Source organism: Ranitomeya variabilis, chromosome 8, assembly GCF_051348905.1.
Source record: "Ranitomeya variabilis isolate aRanVar5 chromosome 8, aRanVar5.hap1, whole genome shotgun sequence".
In the NCBI taxonomy this organism is placed as follows: Eukaryota; Metazoa; Chordata; class Amphibia; order Anura; family Dendrobatidae; genus Ranitomeya; species Ranitomeya variabilis.
In genome coordinates, this window is record NC_135239.1 from 112080274 (window position 1) to 112098554 (window position 18281).

At 44.5% G+C, this 18281-nt stretch overlaps 1 protein-coding gene across 6 annotated transcripts in view; it reads left to right on the top strand.

Annotated features, from left to right (window-relative positions):
• Positions 1 to 16219, top strand: part of DUSP12 (dual specificity phosphatase 12) — an 86881-nt gene extending 70662 nt beyond the window's left edge. For 3 of the 6 annotated variants that reach the window (XM_077276998.1, XM_077277001.1, XM_077276996.1), the window contains exons 5-8: positions 4466 to 4556; positions 9167 to 9344; positions 10572 to 10758; positions 15512 to 16219. In XM_077276998.1, the coding sequence (XP_077133113.1) occupies positions 4466 to 4556; positions 9167 to 9344; positions 10572 to 10758; positions 15512 to 15531 (476 nt within the window). In that variant the 3' untranslated portion in view covers positions 15532 to 16219. The remainder of the gene's footprint in view (positions 1 to 4465; positions 4557 to 9166; positions 9345 to 10571; positions 10759 to 15511) is intronic. The other 3 variants (XM_077277000.1, XM_077276999.1, XM_077277002.1) reach the window with 1 other exon arrangement.
• The last annotated feature ends 2062 nt before the right edge of the window (positions 16220 to 18281 follow it).

Consider the following 18281-nt stretch of genomic DNA (forward strand, 5'->3'; position numbering starts at 1 on the left):
CTGGAGACAGGATAGTAATTTGTTTGTCCTTTATAGGGGTCCAAATAAGGGAAGAAAGGCATCGAAATCAACCATTGTGAGATGGATCAGATCCACAATTAGCCTAGCCTATGAGGCACAGGGGAAGAGTCCCCCAGACAGTCTTAAAGCTCATTCATCTAGAGCTGTAGCCGCTTAATGGGCAGAGAAAGGGGGGGCTTCGGCAGAACAGATCTGTAGGGCTGCATCCTGGTCTAGTCTCAGTACCTTCTCTAAACATTACAAAGTAGATGTAGTGTCATCTCAATTAGCATTTGGCAGGAAGGTGCTTCAGGCATTAGTCCCACCCTAGGACCAAAATCTCCTTTAGTACTACTCCATGGTGCTGTCAGGTGGTGACCTGGAAAACGGTAATTAGACCTACCGGTAATTGTATTTCCAGGAATCCATCCTGACAGCACTGTTAGTTTCCTCCCTATTACAAGAACACTTCATACTTATGTGATGTAACATTTGTATAACAGTTGTGTGTGTTCAAATAAAATTCTCTTTTTTGCATCCATCCAGATGTGTTACTTTGGAAAATCACTGAAGGGTGGTAGGGGGAGGGTCCTTTTAAACTCTTGTGGTTTCCTGTCCCACTATGGATAAGAAGGACGTCCTCCATGGTGCTTTCAGGATGGATTCCTGGAAATACAATTACCAGTAGGTCTAATTACCGTTTTTTCATACTAGAAACACTGCAGATTACTTGTTTTCACCATAGAACCCCTGTAAGTGAAATTTGCTACTGTGTATTTGTCACTGTACAGGGAAGGGTTAAATGTCCAAGTATTTAATTTCTATTGGAAATCAATAATCTTCCCCTTATTGATATCAGAGAGAACAGGTGAACTCCATACACAACACAATCCCCTATACCAAGACCAATAATACCACATACAAGGAACAAATACCGCCACAACGTGACCAGAGCACATATTACCACCACATAGTGACTAAATAATGCCACATACAAGGATCAAATAGTCACACCATGACCAGACTACATATTACCACCTCATAGTGACCAAATAATACCACATACAAGGAACAAATACCACCACATCATGACCAGACCACATAGTGACTGAAAAATACCACATACAGGGAATTAATACAGTCACACCATGACCAGACCTCATATGACAACCACACCATAACCAGATCACATATTACCACCACATAGTGAACGGATACTACAATACTGATCATTAATAAATAATAAAAAAAAATATCATACTAAAACACTAATATTACCACCAGTGACCTTATACACAGGAGTTCTGTATATTGTTTTAGTGTACAGGTAATGACATTACAGTATGTACAGAGCTCTTGTGTATATACAGTAGTATACAGGTAATACAGTGACCACTGGTGACATTATACTCAGAAGCTCTGTATATAGTATAGTGTAAGTGTACAAGTAACGCACTGACTCACCAGTGATGTCTCTGATTGAAGTCCTTCATCTTCGCTTTTCTTCTTCATCCAGTTGAGGCCACCATCAATTTGACCAGCAAGGACTTATCTCTGCAGAAAATAAGACAGTATAAGATGCACTTTTTTCCCAAAAATGTTTTGGGGAAAACAGGGATCTTATAGTCGGAATGTACTTACAGTTAGCGTGGTGGCAGCAGGAGTCGGGTGATTCTTCCGGTGGTCCGATGCCGTACGGCGATGATCTCGCTCCCATCCCAGGCTGGTTCGGTGGTTCGGTGGTTCGGGGGGCTCCGGAGACATTTTGTGAAACCCGGAGCCCCTGCACTTCTATTACCTCGATGCGGTGGCCTCCTGGAAAATGGCAGCTGGCTCCCGAGATCTTGAAATCTCAATCTACGCATGCGCCGCCTCCGGCGGCCAATTTCCCGGAGGCCACCGCATCAAGGCAATAGAAGTGAGGGGACTTCGGGCTTTCACAAAATGTCGCTGTAGCCCCCGCACCACCGAGCACCGCCGAACCTGCAGCACCTGACTGGGATGGGATTTCCTGGAGCCCACAGCATCGAGGCAATAGAAATGTGGGGGCTCCGGACTTTAACAAAATCTCCCCGTAGCCCCCCGCACCGCCAAACCTGCGCACCAGTCTGGGTCATATCGCCAGATCACCAGACACCCCCTGTGACTCCCCTCCACCAGTGCTGCCGATTTCCCTTCCTGGTAAGCTGAATTCAGGACTATAAGAGGGACCGCCATTTGACGCATTAACTTTTCTTTTTCTCCATTTTCCTTCTGAAAATTTGGGGGGTGTCTTATGGTCCAGTGCGTCTTGTAATCTGAAAAATACAGTATCTATGGCTGATCGCTTCCAGAGCACCTTCCCCACTTTTTCCCAGACATCTACACTATGTCAGATGAAGGAAAAAAAGCAACATAGTGCCGCTGTGCAGCAACAGGACTCCGTTTTGTTCCCCCCATGGAAGACAGTATCCTCAAAAGTAAATTAAATTGCAGCAATAATCATGTCCCTTGATTGGCCCATACAGTAATTATGTCCCCACTTGTCACCATAAGCCACCCCTTTATTTAATGTCCTCATCCTTGGGCCACCATTTACATAGATTTCTTAATGTTGGCTAATTTTGCAAGTTAAAAATTATTTTTTATTTAAAAAAAAAAACTTTTACTGCCATCGTATTTTGAAAGCTATTACTTTTTTATTTTTTGACCGATGGCGCTGTTTGTGTGCTTTTTTTTTTTTTGATAGAGGAGTTGAAGTTTTCATTGTTACCATTTTGGAGCACATCATTTATTTATTTTTTAATTGCCTTTTAGTCACAATTTTCAAACCTAAAATAAACAAAACCTGCAATTGGTGAATTGTTTTTATTCATTCCTTTCCTTGTGTAATAAAAAAATAAAGACAGTTCTGTTCTTCGGGTCAGTGTCGATACCATGTCTATAAAGGTTATTTATGTTTTGTTACTTTTGCACACTTAAAGTAGGTTTTTACAAAAAAAATTTTTTTTTCGAAGTGCAAAGGGTCTCATTCAGAGGTCTGTATTTATTTACAAATTCTATCCATAATTTTCATGGATCATCCCTATAGTAGTGGATGGAACTTTGTATTAGACTGAGGCTGTTCACTACCTTTTTGTTGGACCAAGCGCTCTGTGCTGTGTGAAGTGCTGCAGAATATGTTGGCGCTATATAAATAAAAATTATTATTTTCATTCCCATCCTAGAAAAACTGATGAAATGTGGCCCAAAGTGTGAGAAACTGATCAAAAAGTCTTGGCCCTTTTTTCTCGTCCATGTGAAAAAAAATAAAACTGAACCTTTTTATTTGTATGCTGACTGAGCTATTCTAGTATTTTCTTTTATTACAAATTACTTTTTTGATCGCTTTTTATACCATTTTATGTGTATTAGTATGATTAAAAAGTTACATCTTGGTCTTTTTTTTTTTTTTTTGCTTATATCTATAACTTTTAGGGTATGTGCACACGTTCAGGTGTTTTTGCGTTTTTTCGCGATAAAAATGCTATAAAAACTTATTAAAAACGCATACATTATGCATCCTATCATTTAGAATGCATTCTGCATGTTTTGTGCACATGATGCCTTTTTTCCGCTAAAAAAACGCATCGCGGTAAAAAAAAAAGCAGCATGTTCATTAATTTTGTGTTTTTTTCGTGTTTTTCCCGCTATTTCATGCATTGGGAAAAAACGCAAAAAAAAAAGCATCAAAAACGCGCAAAGAAACACGTAAAAAACGCAGAAAAAAAACGCATGTGGATTTCTGGCAGAAATGTCCGGTTTTTGTCAGGAAAATTTCTGCCAGAAGTCCTGACGTGTGCACATAGCCTCAAAGTACAGGATAATGTGATTGTTTTATTGTTCAGATCTTTTTGGTCAAAGCAATTCCAATTATGCAAATGTTTTTACATAAAAACTGTTTTTAGGGAAAAAACAGTTTTTCACAATTTTTATTTTTTTGTATACTTTTACAAAGATTATTGAACTTTTACTTTACTTGGTCCTACTGACAAGTTCAGTGATCTGGCCACTGGTCTATTACACTGCAAATGGTGTGGTTTGCAGGCCATCAGACCTGTCATTGTTACACACATGCGGCTGTTTCGTCCAGCTTGTGGGAAGGTATCGCAGATCACTGTGGTTGGTAGACACTAAGGCCATTACTTGGCCTGTCACTATTGATAGCGCCATCTGGTGGGTTAAGCTGTCACCATCAGTATAAACACTGATCATGGCCGATGCAGCAGGATGTCGGCTGACGGCCTCCGCATTTTTGCTCTTCTGGGGATTGCATATAGGTATTCCTCAGTGCCACAAAATGGTGGCACTGAGAAATAAGACACTTTCATGACTGTCAAAAAATCACATACTTGCTGTCATTAAGGGATTCAACTTTGGAAAATGTTTATTTCTTTTGATTTTTATTTTGCAACTTTGTAACAGCAATTCTCTGATTTGCTTTAAGAGTTACAGAAAGTTCCACATGAATTGTTTGCCTCAGATCCAGCCTCTTTGGGTCAAAGTAAAGAAATCCTATTCAGATGTAGAAAATGCAGGTAATTTTTATATTTGTTACATATGTACAATAACAAGCAATGCATCCTTGTATTACATGGTTATCTATTCTTCTCTGGGGACATTTTCTGTTTTCTCTGTATGATGTTGACCATTCCTAATCAGGCAGCGTTATACAGGGCAGATGAAGCTTCCCTCAAGCTTACAATTGGCTTTTTCCCTGTGATCTGGTTATAGTCTCCCTGTAATCTGGCTATAGTCTCCCTGTGATCTGGCTATATTCTCCCTGTGATCTGGCTATAGTCTCCCTGTGATCTGCCTATAGTGTCCCTGTAATCTGGCTATAGTCTCCCTGTAATCTGGCTATAGTCTCCCTGTGATCTGCCTATAGTCTCCCTGTGATCTGCCTATAGTCTCCCTGTGATCTGGCTATAGTCTCCCTGTGATCTGGCTATAGTCTCCCTGTGATCTGGCTATAGTCTCCCTGTGATCTGGCTATAGTCTCCCTGTGATCTGCCTATAGTGTCCCTGTGATCTGGTTATAGTCACCCTGTGATCTGGCTATAGTCTCCCTGTGATCTGGCTATAGTGTCCCTGTGATCTGGCTATAGTCTCCCTGTAATCTGGCTATAGTGTCCCTGTAATCTGGCTATAGTCTCCCTGTGATCTGGCTATAGTCTCCCTGTGATCTGGCTATAGTCTCCCTGTAATCTGGCTATAGTGTCCCTGTAATCTGGCTATAGTCTCCCTGTGATCTGCCTATAGTGTCCCTGTAATCTGGCTATAGTCTCCCTGTAATCTGGCTATAGTCTCCCTGTGATCTGGCTATAGTCTCCCTGTGATCTGGCTATAGTCTCCCTGTAATCTGGCTATAGTGTCCCTGTAATCTGGCTATAGTCTCCCTGTGATCTGCCTATAGTGTCCCTGTAATCTGGCTATAGTCTCCCTGTAATCTGGCTATAGTCTCCCTGTGATCTGGCTATAGTCTCCCTGTGATCTGGCTATAGTCTCACTGTGATCTGCCTATAGTCTCCCTGTGATCTGGCTATAGTCTCCCTGTGATCTGCCTATAGTGTCCCTGTGATCTGGTTATAGTCTCCCTGTGATCTGGCTATATTCTCCCTGTGATCTGGCTATAGTCTCACTGTGATCTGCCTATAGTCTCCCTGTGATCTGACTATAGTCTCCCTGTGATCTGCCTATAGTGTCCCTGTGATCTGCCTATAGTGTCCCTGTGATCTGCCTATAGTCTCCCTGTGATCTGCCTGTAGTCTCCCTGTGATCTGCCTATAGTCTCCCTGTGATCTGCCTATAGTCTCCCTGTGATCTGCCTATAGTCTCCCTGTGATCTGCCTATAGTCTCCCTGTGATCTGCCTATAGTCTCCCTGTGATCTGCCTATAGTCTCCCTGTGATCTGCCTATAGTCTCCCTGTGCTGTCATGTCATCCATAATGTCATTACTTCCTGGAGGAATGCTGCAGCATGTCACATACATTGCTCTACATCTAGATCCTGTCCAGGCATTAATCCTTGATGCCGGGGATATCTGCAGACTGGTGTATATAAAGGCATTACGGCACAGTTCTGCTCTGGCTTCACTTGTAGACAGTAAGTGCCGGCAGTGAGATCTCAGCGTCACCTGGATAGACTCATCAGTCTAACCAGATCGCTGTGAGAAAGACCGTTCTAAGCTTCTCTGGAGGCGGTTTCTTTTTTTCCCCCCTGTAAGGCCCCCTTCACCTGTCCGTATAATAACTGTACTGGAAAAAACTGTACTGGTCCCATCAGTGTTTTGGATCGGTGTGTCCCATTAGTGTTTTGGATCGGTGTGTCCCATCAGTGTTTTGGATCGGTGTGTCCCATCAGTGTTTTGGATCGGTGTGTCCCATCAGTGTTTTGGATCGGTGTGTCCCATCAGTGTTTTGGATCGGTGTGTCCCATCAGTGTTTTGGATCGGTGTGTCCCATCAGTGTTTTGGATCGGTGTGTCCCATCGGCGTTTTGGATCGGTGTGTCCCGTCGGCGTTTTGGATCGGTGTGTCCCGTCGGCGTTTTTGATTGTTGTGCCATCTGTTTTTTTTCCAGTATGGCTTAAGAAAAGTCAATTGCAGATGAAGAAACTTGGCACTCACAAAGAAAATAGAGTCTGAAGAATAAGTTCCATTTATTGTGCATCCCCAGAGATGTAGATCGCCGACTACTTTTGCGCCAGCCTGCACCGGGTTCCTCCTCTCTCCCACATGGCATCCAGGCAGCCTGAGTCCTTGTTTAAAAACCACTAGATGACAGGACAACTATACTGGGAAATAGAATTTCTGCAAATTTACCAGGTCCATGTCAGGACCGAAAACGTTTAACAACGATATATTTTGTTGGATGCACAATATATGGAATTTTTTCTTCATGCTTTATTTTCTTAGTGAGTGCCAAGTTTCTTCACTGCATTTGCTCCGTGCTGAATACCCTACTTGGGCACCACATCCCTTTCCTGTAATAGTGCTGTGAATATTACGAGTATTAACAGAAATCAACGCCAAAGCTTCTCCTAGACTTTGCAGTGCTAAACGCGTTCAGCACATGGAGGGCACACAGATGTCATCCATAATCTGTGCATGCTTTACACGGACCCATAGACTTGTATTTGCCCTTGTCATCCGTGCTGCAGCACCATAGGTTGTAATGGGTACGTGTGGTGTCCGTGGATTAAACAGATGCCTTATGTACTGCAAACACGGGCCTGTGAAGGAGGCCTAAGATGTTGCCTACTTATGATTAGGCAATGTCTTGCAGAGGAAAAAGTAATCGTCCCCAGAGAAGAAACGTTCTGCTGATGCCCCCTTTGTTGTGTGGTAAATTACCAGCTACACTTTACACACTGCTATCTCCACAGTAGCGATGAAAAGTAAAAAAATATCAAATCTGTTTCATTCAGATCTTCAGCCACTTCATCACGGTGTAGCCAGTTTGCCATGTAAAAAAGTGATGAACAGTTCTATGAAATCATTCACTAATTAGTATGTTCTTGCTGCAGAACGTTTCTGCTCTGCAGGATGGGTCCACATTAGGCTGCAGTCACATCCCTGTGTGTTACCACCACAGAGAAGACGATACCTTTTTTTTTCTCAGGTGTTTCTAGTTGCTTTAGTTTTTTTTTATCCCTTTTAACCTTTTTTTTCCCCGTAGCTGTAGACAGTCTGAACTTTAGTTTTTTCTTATCCCTTTTTTTCTTTTTTTTCTTTGTACCTGTAGACAGTCTGAACTCACGATCCTTATAGCCTTTAATGTTTCATCTGCAAAACAGATGAGAATAGGATATGCTCCAAGTCTCATACCGAGACCTGAACCCATTTTTAAAACTATTTTTTGTATGGATCCGTGACCCTCTATGGGTCCGTGTGCTGACTGAGAAATAACGGGCAGCACTAGGGTGTGTCGCATGGATGTGTACAGCAGCCTAAGGCCTGGTTCAGACAGCAGGTTTGGAAAACAAGGATTACAGATGTGACTGGCTCTGTGTGTATTGGCATTGCAGATGGGTGCCAGAGCTGTCTTCTTTGCATGCATTGCTCTGGTCTGTAATACTGCAATTTATATCCATGCACGGAAAATTGTCCACGTGCACTGGGATACCGTTATCATGGGTCTATGTGCTGTCTACGCAGTCTGCACGCGGACCAACTAAACTCTCCACTGAACTCTTAAGTCAGGATAGGTATCTTCCTCCACCAATATTGATGTGAGCACAAACCTTTCCATCACGTAGGGGTGGGCAGGGTATGTAGGCAGGGGCATGATGTGAGTGACACGGTGCCAGTGATAAGTGCAGACTCATGTTGGAGCCACATGAGCTGCCGGACTCTAGGTTCACATGTATACTGTGCTCTATGCACTGCAGTAGATGTACCACCTATTCCTCCAAAAACAGGATTCAAGTAAAATCCCCACAACATTCATTAAGATGGAGCAGAAAGGGTTACTTTGGACCTTACTCCAGCTACGACCATAGCCTACTGTGATATTTAGGATTTCTATTGGGGGTTCCATCAGAATGCAGGTGGCATGAAATAAAGTAAAGTTTGCTGCTCATTGGACTGATTTATTATTCTGTGATGTTTGTATGGAGAATAGAATATTTATATGCGGGGTCTGTGTGACGGGGCTGCTTTTTTGTCCAAGTCCAGCCATACTGATCAGTATAGGGTGAAGGCTGTTCACAGGATAGGCGCACAATGTCATTAGTGGTGCATATCCTACTGGAGGTTCTGCAGATTATGCACTGCTCAAACATACTCCAAGGATTATTTTTACGCTGCTGGAAAATCTCTAGTGTGATCTTGTTCAATAGCCATTTCAGCGCCCTTCTCCATCATGGCTGATTCAGAAATGGGAAGGGGGCTGGGCTGGCTCTTGGACAGAGCCCGTGGTAACCGCACACTGGAAGGGGAGCGCCTTTTCTGTTTTGAACAGTTCCAAAAGTGGAATGAACTAGAGCTGAGATTGGGGCTGTAATTACTGTAATCTGCATTTCCAATACATTGGATCTCGCAGGACAGCCTCTTGTACGTTCTTTCTTTTGTCTTCTGTATTTTTTAGGAATGGTTGCAGCATTATTTGTGTCTTTCTGCATCACGTTTCTTTTCTGTTCATTCAGACGTTCCTTGTTCAGAGCCGGAAGTATCTTGAACCATGCATTAGGTAACGGAGCAACTGCATTTGCTCATAAAAGACTGGCACCGTTAAAAGTTTCAGACCCTACAAAGTGCACTTCATTTTTTGTGGAGCCAGTGCAGTGGATGGGCGATGCTCTTTTAGGAGTACTGGATGGACAGGTAAAGTTAGTTTTCTAGCCTCTAAGCAGATCTGTTAGCCCATTCATACTGGCTGATTTGTAGTTTGGATGGGTGCTGGCTATATGGCACATGGCACATTTTAAAATTGTGGGTTTATTTCTATGGATTGTCTTGGATATAGAGAAGAGCTTTCCATCATTAATTCATTTAGTAAAAGGTGTTAAAATGTAGCTGAATAATTGTCCTATTATTGTCCTAAAAATGGTGACAGGCAAGTATTGATCTATTGTTAAATCTCAAGGGATTTCAGTACATTTCTGGCACAGGAGTATATCACGGCTGACACTGTGTTGCCGCGTCCAGGATCAGACGCTACCTCAGTGCCGGGTATTTAGCGTTTTCTCTACCAAGGCAATTTTTACACTTGATAAAGCATAACCGAAACACGTTCAGACAATCTAAAAGACATGATCCATACCCACATCTTTTTGTGTTTTAACCTTTTTGGATCAAGTAACAAAAATAGCCAACATCTAGGGATCTGCTAGTCTTCGGCCCTGCTGTATGTTTGCGATCCCTTACCCTGAGAAATGTAAAGTTTCTGCTGCATAGTGTCTCCAGATCAGATTGCAGTTCCCAGCCTTTGGCCCACGGGCAAGGAACTAACCCTGTTTTGTTCATGTCTCTAGAACAGCTAGAAGCTGCTCCGCTGTCAGACCCAGGCATCCCTGTACTGCTGTAATGCAATGCTTGCCATGTTTCATGGTAATATCCAGCCCTGCAACATTTTTTATTCTGGGTGGCGATGAGATCACCTGGACCATATTGTGTTGCCGTCAGACCCGTGTATAACTAGTTTCAGTGATGCACCAAACGCTGGGCCTCTGGCTACATAGCAGTGTCCAGTTCTGATACCTGGACAAGAGATTTAAAAAATGTAAAGCAAAATTATTAAAAATAAAACTAGTTAAAAATAAAATAACTCCTTCCCTATATATGACATAATAGTACAACTGTAATGTGCATAGGAGCAAGCTCTGGTTACTGCTGTTTAACAATTTAAAGTGAACCTGTCAGCAGGATTGTGCACAGTAACCTACAGACAGTGTCAGGTCGGCGGCGCTATACTGATTACAATGATACCTTGGTTGATGAGATCCGTCTTGTGGTTGTTGTATAATCTTTATTTATTCGGACTCCCATGACAGCACCACAAGAGAGGGGATCCGCCTCTCCCACGTATCAGTTGGTTTCCTGTTCCTATAGGGACTGGATCCTACAGAAGAATGGATCATAGGCCGGCCAGCTGACTCGGGTAGCGAAGGGGTCTCCTACCTCGGCCGGTGCGGAGTTCCTGGAGGCGTCACGGTGGTCCTGGCAGGGCTGCACGGCGGTGATGCTCACAGCAGGGAGCTGTGGCCAGCGGTCTTTTCCGTCTCCAAGTCGGCGCAAGGTGAGTATGTTCCCCCTCATTGTTTTCCCTGGGGTTTATGGTGGTGCTGGAGGCTGTGTGTTCCGGAGGGAAGCCGTCCGGGGCACCGCTGGCTGGCCGGGCGTCCCGCACTGGGGGCCGCGCTGGGGGCCGAGGTGATTTCTAGGGGCGGAGCCGGCATGTGTTTCCGGGTCTCGGGTTGCCGCGCATGCGCGGTGGCTTCAAGATGGCGGCGCTCACCGGTAATTGCACGCCAAGTAAAGCACGGCCTTTCCTTCCTGTCACCTGCACCTGGGGGGCAGACAGCGAATCAGGGGGCAGCGCCGTGCAATTCTGCTGAACCAGAGGAGGGGATTTAAGCAGGCTCCAAACCCGGAGCCTTGCTTCTGGCCTCAAGGTGTGAGGATGGAGAGTGATCATGAGCAGCAGGCCGAGCTGCCGGAGGAGATTCGTTAGAAGCCCAAAGCAAAGGACCATGTCAGGAGAAGTAACGAATCCGGTCTTAAAAGCTCCTCCAAACAAGGATCGGATGCATCATCCAGAAAGGATCCCCCTCGTATTCCGGTATCTTGTTTCTGCGGCCACTGGTAAGTGATCTACGGGAAAGTTCACTCAGTGATGCAGTCCCCCTCATATCGTTTATTTTAGGGGAAGAAGTGCATCTGTAATCTGTCCCTCCAATCTATTCTAAACTCAGCTGCCCGACTAATCCACCTGTCCCCCCCCGCTATTTCCCGACCTCTCACCTCTGCCAATCCCTTCACTGGCTCCCCATTACCCAGAGACTTCAGTACAAAAGCCTAACCATGACATACAAAGCCATCCACAACCTGTCTCCTCCATACATCTGTGACCTCGTCTCACAGTACTTTCCTGCACGCAACCCCTCCGATCCTCACAAGATCTCCTTCTCTACTCCCCTTTTATCTCCTCTTCCCACAATCGCATACACGATTTCTCTCGCGCATCACCCCTACTGTGGAACTCTCTACCACAACATATTAGACTCTCACCTACCATCGAAACCTTCAAAAAGAACCTGAAGACCTACCTCTTCCGGCAAGCCTACAACCTGCAGTAGCCACCGATCGACCAAACCACTGCACGACCAGCTCTATCCTCACCTACTGTATCCTCACCCATCCCTTGTAGATTGTGAGCCCTCGCGGGCAGCGTCCTCTCTCCTCCTGTACCAGTTGCGACTTGTACTGTTCAAGATTATTGTACCTGTTTTTATTATGTATACCCCTCCTCACATGTAAAGCACCATGGAATAAATGGCACTATAATAATAAATAATAATAATAATAATCTGTAAGGCTAAACACAAGGAATGCGCCCTCTGTGGAGTCCCCTTACCAGATTCATGCTCAAAAAAAATATGTGCCCCCTGTATCCAGCAGACGGTGAGGTCTCAGGGAGGGGAAGGGGTGGAGTGGCACTAGGTCTAGAAAGACTACATTGCCTTACTATACTCCCTCAGGTAGTGGAAGAATCTACTAATATTGCGGCAAGCCTGAAGGAGATGGTCAGGGTGGAAGTTAAGCAGTCTCTTATGTCTCTTTCTCAAGCAGGAAGCTCAAAATTCAAGGGCCCCCTGGTCACCTGATTCTTCAGGGGATGATAATAGAGATGAAGGTTCCTACGATTCGGCCCCCTCGTCCTCCTCGTCGGGAGAAGATTCTGTCCGCTTTTGTTTGCCCCTTGATAAGATTGGCAAGTTAGTCAAGTCAGTCAGGGGGATGATGGGGCATAGAAGATCACAGACCGCAGTTATCCAGGGAAGAGATCATGTTCAGTGGACTGGAACAGAAGAAACATAGGTCTTTTCCATTGAATGGAAAGATTCAGGAACTTATTTAGAGGGAATGGAAGAAACCTGAGAAGAAAGGTTCCCTGCCACCAGCTTTAAAGCGTAGATACCCCTTTGACGACCCAGCAGTCAGCACTTGGGACAAGGCCCCTAAGCTAGATGCGGTGGTGGCCAAAGTCTCAAAACGAGCCTCGCTGCCCTTTGAGGAAATGGGATCTCTTAAGGATTCACTTGACAGAAAGGCAGACTCCTTCCTTAAGGGAGACTGGGAAATGGCGGCTGGTTCCTTAAGGCCAGCAGTAGCATCAACTTGTACGGCCAGATCAATGATGGTCTGGCTGGACCAATTAGAATCCCAGTTAAAGGAAGGGGCTTCTAGAGATGCTATGTTAAGTGCTCTGCCGGTGATCCAGGAGGCCGCTGCCTTCTTATCCGATGCTTCTGTCGACTCAGTTAAGATGTCAGCTAGGGCGGCGGGTCTCTCTAATGCAGCTAGGAGAGCCCTGCGTTTGAAATGCTGGTCGGGAGACATTCAGGCGAGGTCAAAACTCTGCGCCATTCCATGCAAAGGAGAGTATTTATTTGGTCCGGCATTGGATGAGTTGCTAGGGAATGCTGGGGAATATAAGAAGTTCCCTAATTTATCCATATCCTACCGTCGTCCCTTCAACAAGAAGAGACTTGGTCAGGGAAGAAAACGTACATTTTCACCCGCTAGAGACCGATTTAGAGGGGAAGAAAAGCGTAGAAGAGGTACAGGATTTATGCTCCATCGTTCCTCGAGGGAAAGGGAGAAGCCAGACCAATGACTAGCAATGCCAGTTGGGGCTGGGAGCCCTGTTCTCTTGTAATATTGCCAACAATTATTGGGTTTCGAGGTTTATTAAGGCTGTTGGCAGAGCTAGACCCATACATAAGAGTATGACGGTTCCGTGGCATCTTAATCTAGTCCTTTCATCTTTGACGAAAGAACCCTTCGAACCCCTACAATCAGCCTCAATAAAGATGCTATCCCTTAAAACAGCTTTCCTGGTAGCGATAACATCGGCACGTAGAGTAGGAGACACCCAGGCACTTTCCAGGCTTCCCCCTTAAACAGAATTATTGCAGGATAGGGTGGTCCTCGGGCTGGACCCAGCTTACTTGCTGAAAGTAGCATCTCATTTCCACAGGTCTCAGGAAATAGTTCTACCATCATTTCTGCCTAATCCTTCTAACTCTAAGGGTACCGTCTCACTATACGATTTACCAACGATCACGACCTGCGATACGACCTGGCCGTGATCGTTGGTAAGCCGTTGTGTGGTCGCTGGGGAGCTGTCACACAGACCGCTCTCCAGCGACCAACGATGCCGAGGTTCGCTGGTAACCAGGGTAAACATCGGGTTACTAAGCGCAGGGCCACGCTTAGTAACCCGATGTTTACCGTGGTTACCAGCGTAAAAGTAAAAAAAAAAAAAACGTACATACTCGCCATCTGATGTCCGTCAGGTCCCTTGCCGTCTGCTTCCCGCTCTGACTGAGTGCCGCCGTAAAGTGAAAGCAGATCACAGCGGCGACGTCACCGCTGCGCTCTCACTGTACGGCGGCTCAGTCAGAGCAGGAAGCAGACGGCAAGGGACCTGACGGACACCGAAAGGCGAGTATGTACTGTTTGATTTTTTGGTAACCAGGGTAAACATCGGGTTACTAAGCGCGGCCCTGCGCTTAGTAACCCGATGTTTACCCTGGTTACCCGGGTGCTGCAGGGGTACTTCGGCATCGTTGAAGACAGTTTCAACGATGCCGAAGTCGTTCCCCTGATCGCTGGTCGCTGGAGAGAGCTGTCTGTGTGACAGCTCCCCAGCGACCGCACAGCGACTTACCAACGATCACGGCCAGGTCGTATCGCTGGTCGTGATCGTTGGTAAATCGCTATGTGAGACGGGGCCTCTAGTCTTCTAGTGGTAATCTCCTGCTGATAAAACACAGATTACTACAACACACAGTCCAGTAAGTAACATATCTCTGGAATCCGAATCTCTGCCTTAATATTGTGCTTCTCTCAGATTAAATAGCAAACACCTGCTAACAGATTCCCTTTATGTCCCATGATGGGACTGGTAAGTACAGTAAAAACAAATCTTTTAAATAATTTTAAAAAAAAACTAGCCATGATTTCCCAGTTTTAAAATACAGAAATGTAAAAAAAAAATAAAAGTCCGGTTTAACAAAACCTAAAATTAAGAAAAATAAGAATGAGAGTGGCGGTGGATACTCTGGGGTTAATTTGAAACTGCAGCGACTACAACAATCACCACTTTAGATTGTATACCTCGGAGCTGAACAACTTATATATATATGCAGAAAGTAGCATATAGGTAGTCGCGCTGATTCTAACCCTTATGTAAGGAAATAACTATGATGTGCCAAACAAATAAATGCTATAAAATGACTTCCCGAGGGGTTTATTTCCCCCCCACTTTGAGTCCAATGGACTGCACAAACAAAAAAGAGGACTAGTACTAAAATGAGAAAGTCTTACTTTTTTCCTGCCCTGAAGTCCATGCAGGCAGATGTGCTGAAGAGATTTCAATAAAGTCCGGTTATCCAAATGTCACGCGATAGCTGCCCCTGCCGGTGGCAGCATATCGCTCTCTGTGTGCCACTTGCAGCGGCGTTCCGGTCAGCAGGCGTCCCGCCCAATGTGTAAGTATTAGGAGCGGCGCTCGAGAAGGACCTGCGTGCCGGAGTGCGCAATGTGACCGCGCACGTGATACAGAGTCTGAAGTACCGATGGTGATAGGGATATCCCTATAGGGATGGCAAAATACTGCTGCATGTTACAGATAATAGCGACGCAATCTGTTGTTTTTTCAATGTGGGACAAGACAAAGTGAAGATCTCTTCGAGCTCATATACGTACGATTAAACTATGTTCATGTGTATCTGATTCATACATTTCTTTTGTAATCCTTACAGCTTCTCTGTCCCAAGTGTAATGCCAAACTGGGTTCCTTCAACTGGTATGGAGAACAGTGTTCATGTGGGCGATGGGTGACGCCAGCATTCCAGGTGCATAAGAATCGAGTGGATGAAGTCAAGCCTTTGCCAGTTCATGGAAGATGAGAATGCTGACACAGACCAACACTGCTGTCTAGATATAAAACCATATGTGCTTATATTAAGTTGTTTATAATTATTAACTGGAAAATGTAGCTGATGCTGCCGGTGATGACCCATATCACAATATACTGTTACCAAATCAATTTGGAGATGCACAAGAAGCCAGAAGACGAAGGCCCCTATTCATCAAGAACGGCGTTGTGTACACTAGCATTTTTTTTTGGGTGACCATAAGTACATCTGTTTATTCCTTGAAAATCTATAAAAAAGACTCTAAAAAATTTAACAGAACAAATCCATGCTGCATTTAAAAAAACAAAACAAAAATAATCCGCTGACTCCAAAAACACAACAAAGCACCAATGACAACAGATGTCCATTGACTTTTTTGGGTAAAAAAACAAAATGTGCAATAAAAGCCATTGAAAATGTAAAAATGTTGTGTGAAGCCGAGCCAGAAAAGCTTTACATTTTGTAGCGGACATTTGCCCCCCGCGGTACACGTCACAGTTCTGACAAATCATTGTACTTCATGTATATAGACAATAAACAGTTTACACATCGTTTGCGAGACTTCATTTCTATCATATTCTACATAAAAATAAAAGGGCAGCTAACATAATGTGGCGCCCCTAGGGGTATTTGCCACAAAAATAGTTATTGACATCAAATACAAATATTGAAATAGCAAGACTGCACTACCATCTCCGGCCAGAAGGGGGAGCTCCAGAGACTCCCCTTGATCTATTCTGGTCTGAGAAAAGGACTGGCAGTTGGGCTAAGGAGCTAGTAGTGAGAGGTCATACAACTGAGGAAAAGGAGAATAGAGCAAAAAGGACATTGTGAGAACCGGGTAGCATTAATCTTTATCCAGAATAGGCGCAGAGACGGATACCGGATCCGTGGCTATATTGATTATATATAATATAACAACCGGAAAGACGTGAGGTGATATCAGCTTCACTAGGGTCGGACGCAGCAACAGACAGAGAGTTCAGTGGTACTCCCTGAGGGAGTAAACCGATAAAAGGACTCGGGTTGCCCGTCGAGCCAAGACCCAGATGGGACGGATTGGGTCGGCAGCCAGTTCACATACAGCAGCAGGGCCGTATAGAAATTGCGCATAATAAGAGATGGAAATCCTGACAGGGTCAAGATAATTCAGAGTTTTCATACAGACTTCGGTGACAGTACTGATTGCAAATCCCTTTATGTTGAAGTAAACTAGTTAAACGTTTCGGTGCTTCAGTCTTTCATTTGGATAATAGTCATCTATCCGGAATCGGGATCATCACTGCTGAGAAGACCTACTGTCGATCAAGTAAGTGCCTGTTCCTTCATAATATCCCTTACAATGTGCACTGCCTGAGACCACAGCATCGGGTCAAGCCACTCGTGACATCCTCCTCAAGAGACAGATCTCATTGGTCTGGTGCTGGGTACCTTGGTCTCCTGGGTGTCACAACATGACTGCACATTCAGTGTGGACAAAAGTGCGGAGTGTAAGAGTAGAGCAAGATTCTTGCCTTGAACAATAGGCTGTCGATAAATTATGTCCATGGGAGGTTCCTGATGTTACACAAGGAGAATTTTCGATATGTAATTATGTGTTTTTAATTATAGCACAATCTGAGAACTATTATGCCTGCAGAAATCCTTACACAAAGGAGGGGGGCAGGGATGTGTGGTCATGTGTGACCACCCCCTCCATAAACTATATCACCTCAGTATATAATAGTGAGCAAAAGTTTTATGCATGTGTAGAAAAAGTGCTGCAAAGTAAGAAAGAGTTTACAAATAGAAGTAATATATATATTTTTTTTACCAATTAATAAAAATAAATGCAAGAGAAATTCAAATCAATTCAATTGTTGGGGTGATCACACTTTGCCTTCAAAACATCATCAAAGCATCAATTCTTCTAGATACACTTAGGCCCCTTTCACACATCAGTTTTTTGCCATCATTCACAATCCGTCGAATTTTGAAAAAAACAGATCCGGAGACTGATGCTGCCGGATCTGTTTTTTTTTTTCTCATAGACTTGTATTCGTGACGGATGGCCTTATGTTTCATCTGTCGTTCGCCAGATCCATCAAAAATTGTTTGTCCGGCGGCCGGAGATAACGGACATAGTATAGTTTTTTGTGTCTGTCGAAAAAAAGACAGCGACAGATCCGTTGCCACCCGTCGTTTGCTAGAATGGAAGCCTGTGGCGCCGAGTCCGTCAAATGACAGAATCCGGAGACGGATTCTGTTTTTTTTAACTGAGCATGCTCCAATTTTTTTAGGATCCAATTAGCTGATCCGGCGAAAAAACTGATCCGTCGCAACAGTTTTTCCACAATCCGCAACGGATCTATTTTTTTCAAAATTCGACGGATTGTGACTGATGGCAAAAAACTGATGTGTGAAAGGGGCCTTAGGTCGGTTTCACACGTCAGTGACTCCAGTACGTAAGGTGTCAGTTTCCTCACGTACCGGAGCCACTGACACACGTAGACACATTGAAATCAATGCATCTGTGCAGATGTCATTGATTTTTTGCGGACCGTGTCTCCGTGTGCCAAACACGGAGACATGTCAGTGTTCGTGGGAGCGCACGGATTACACGGACCCATTAAAG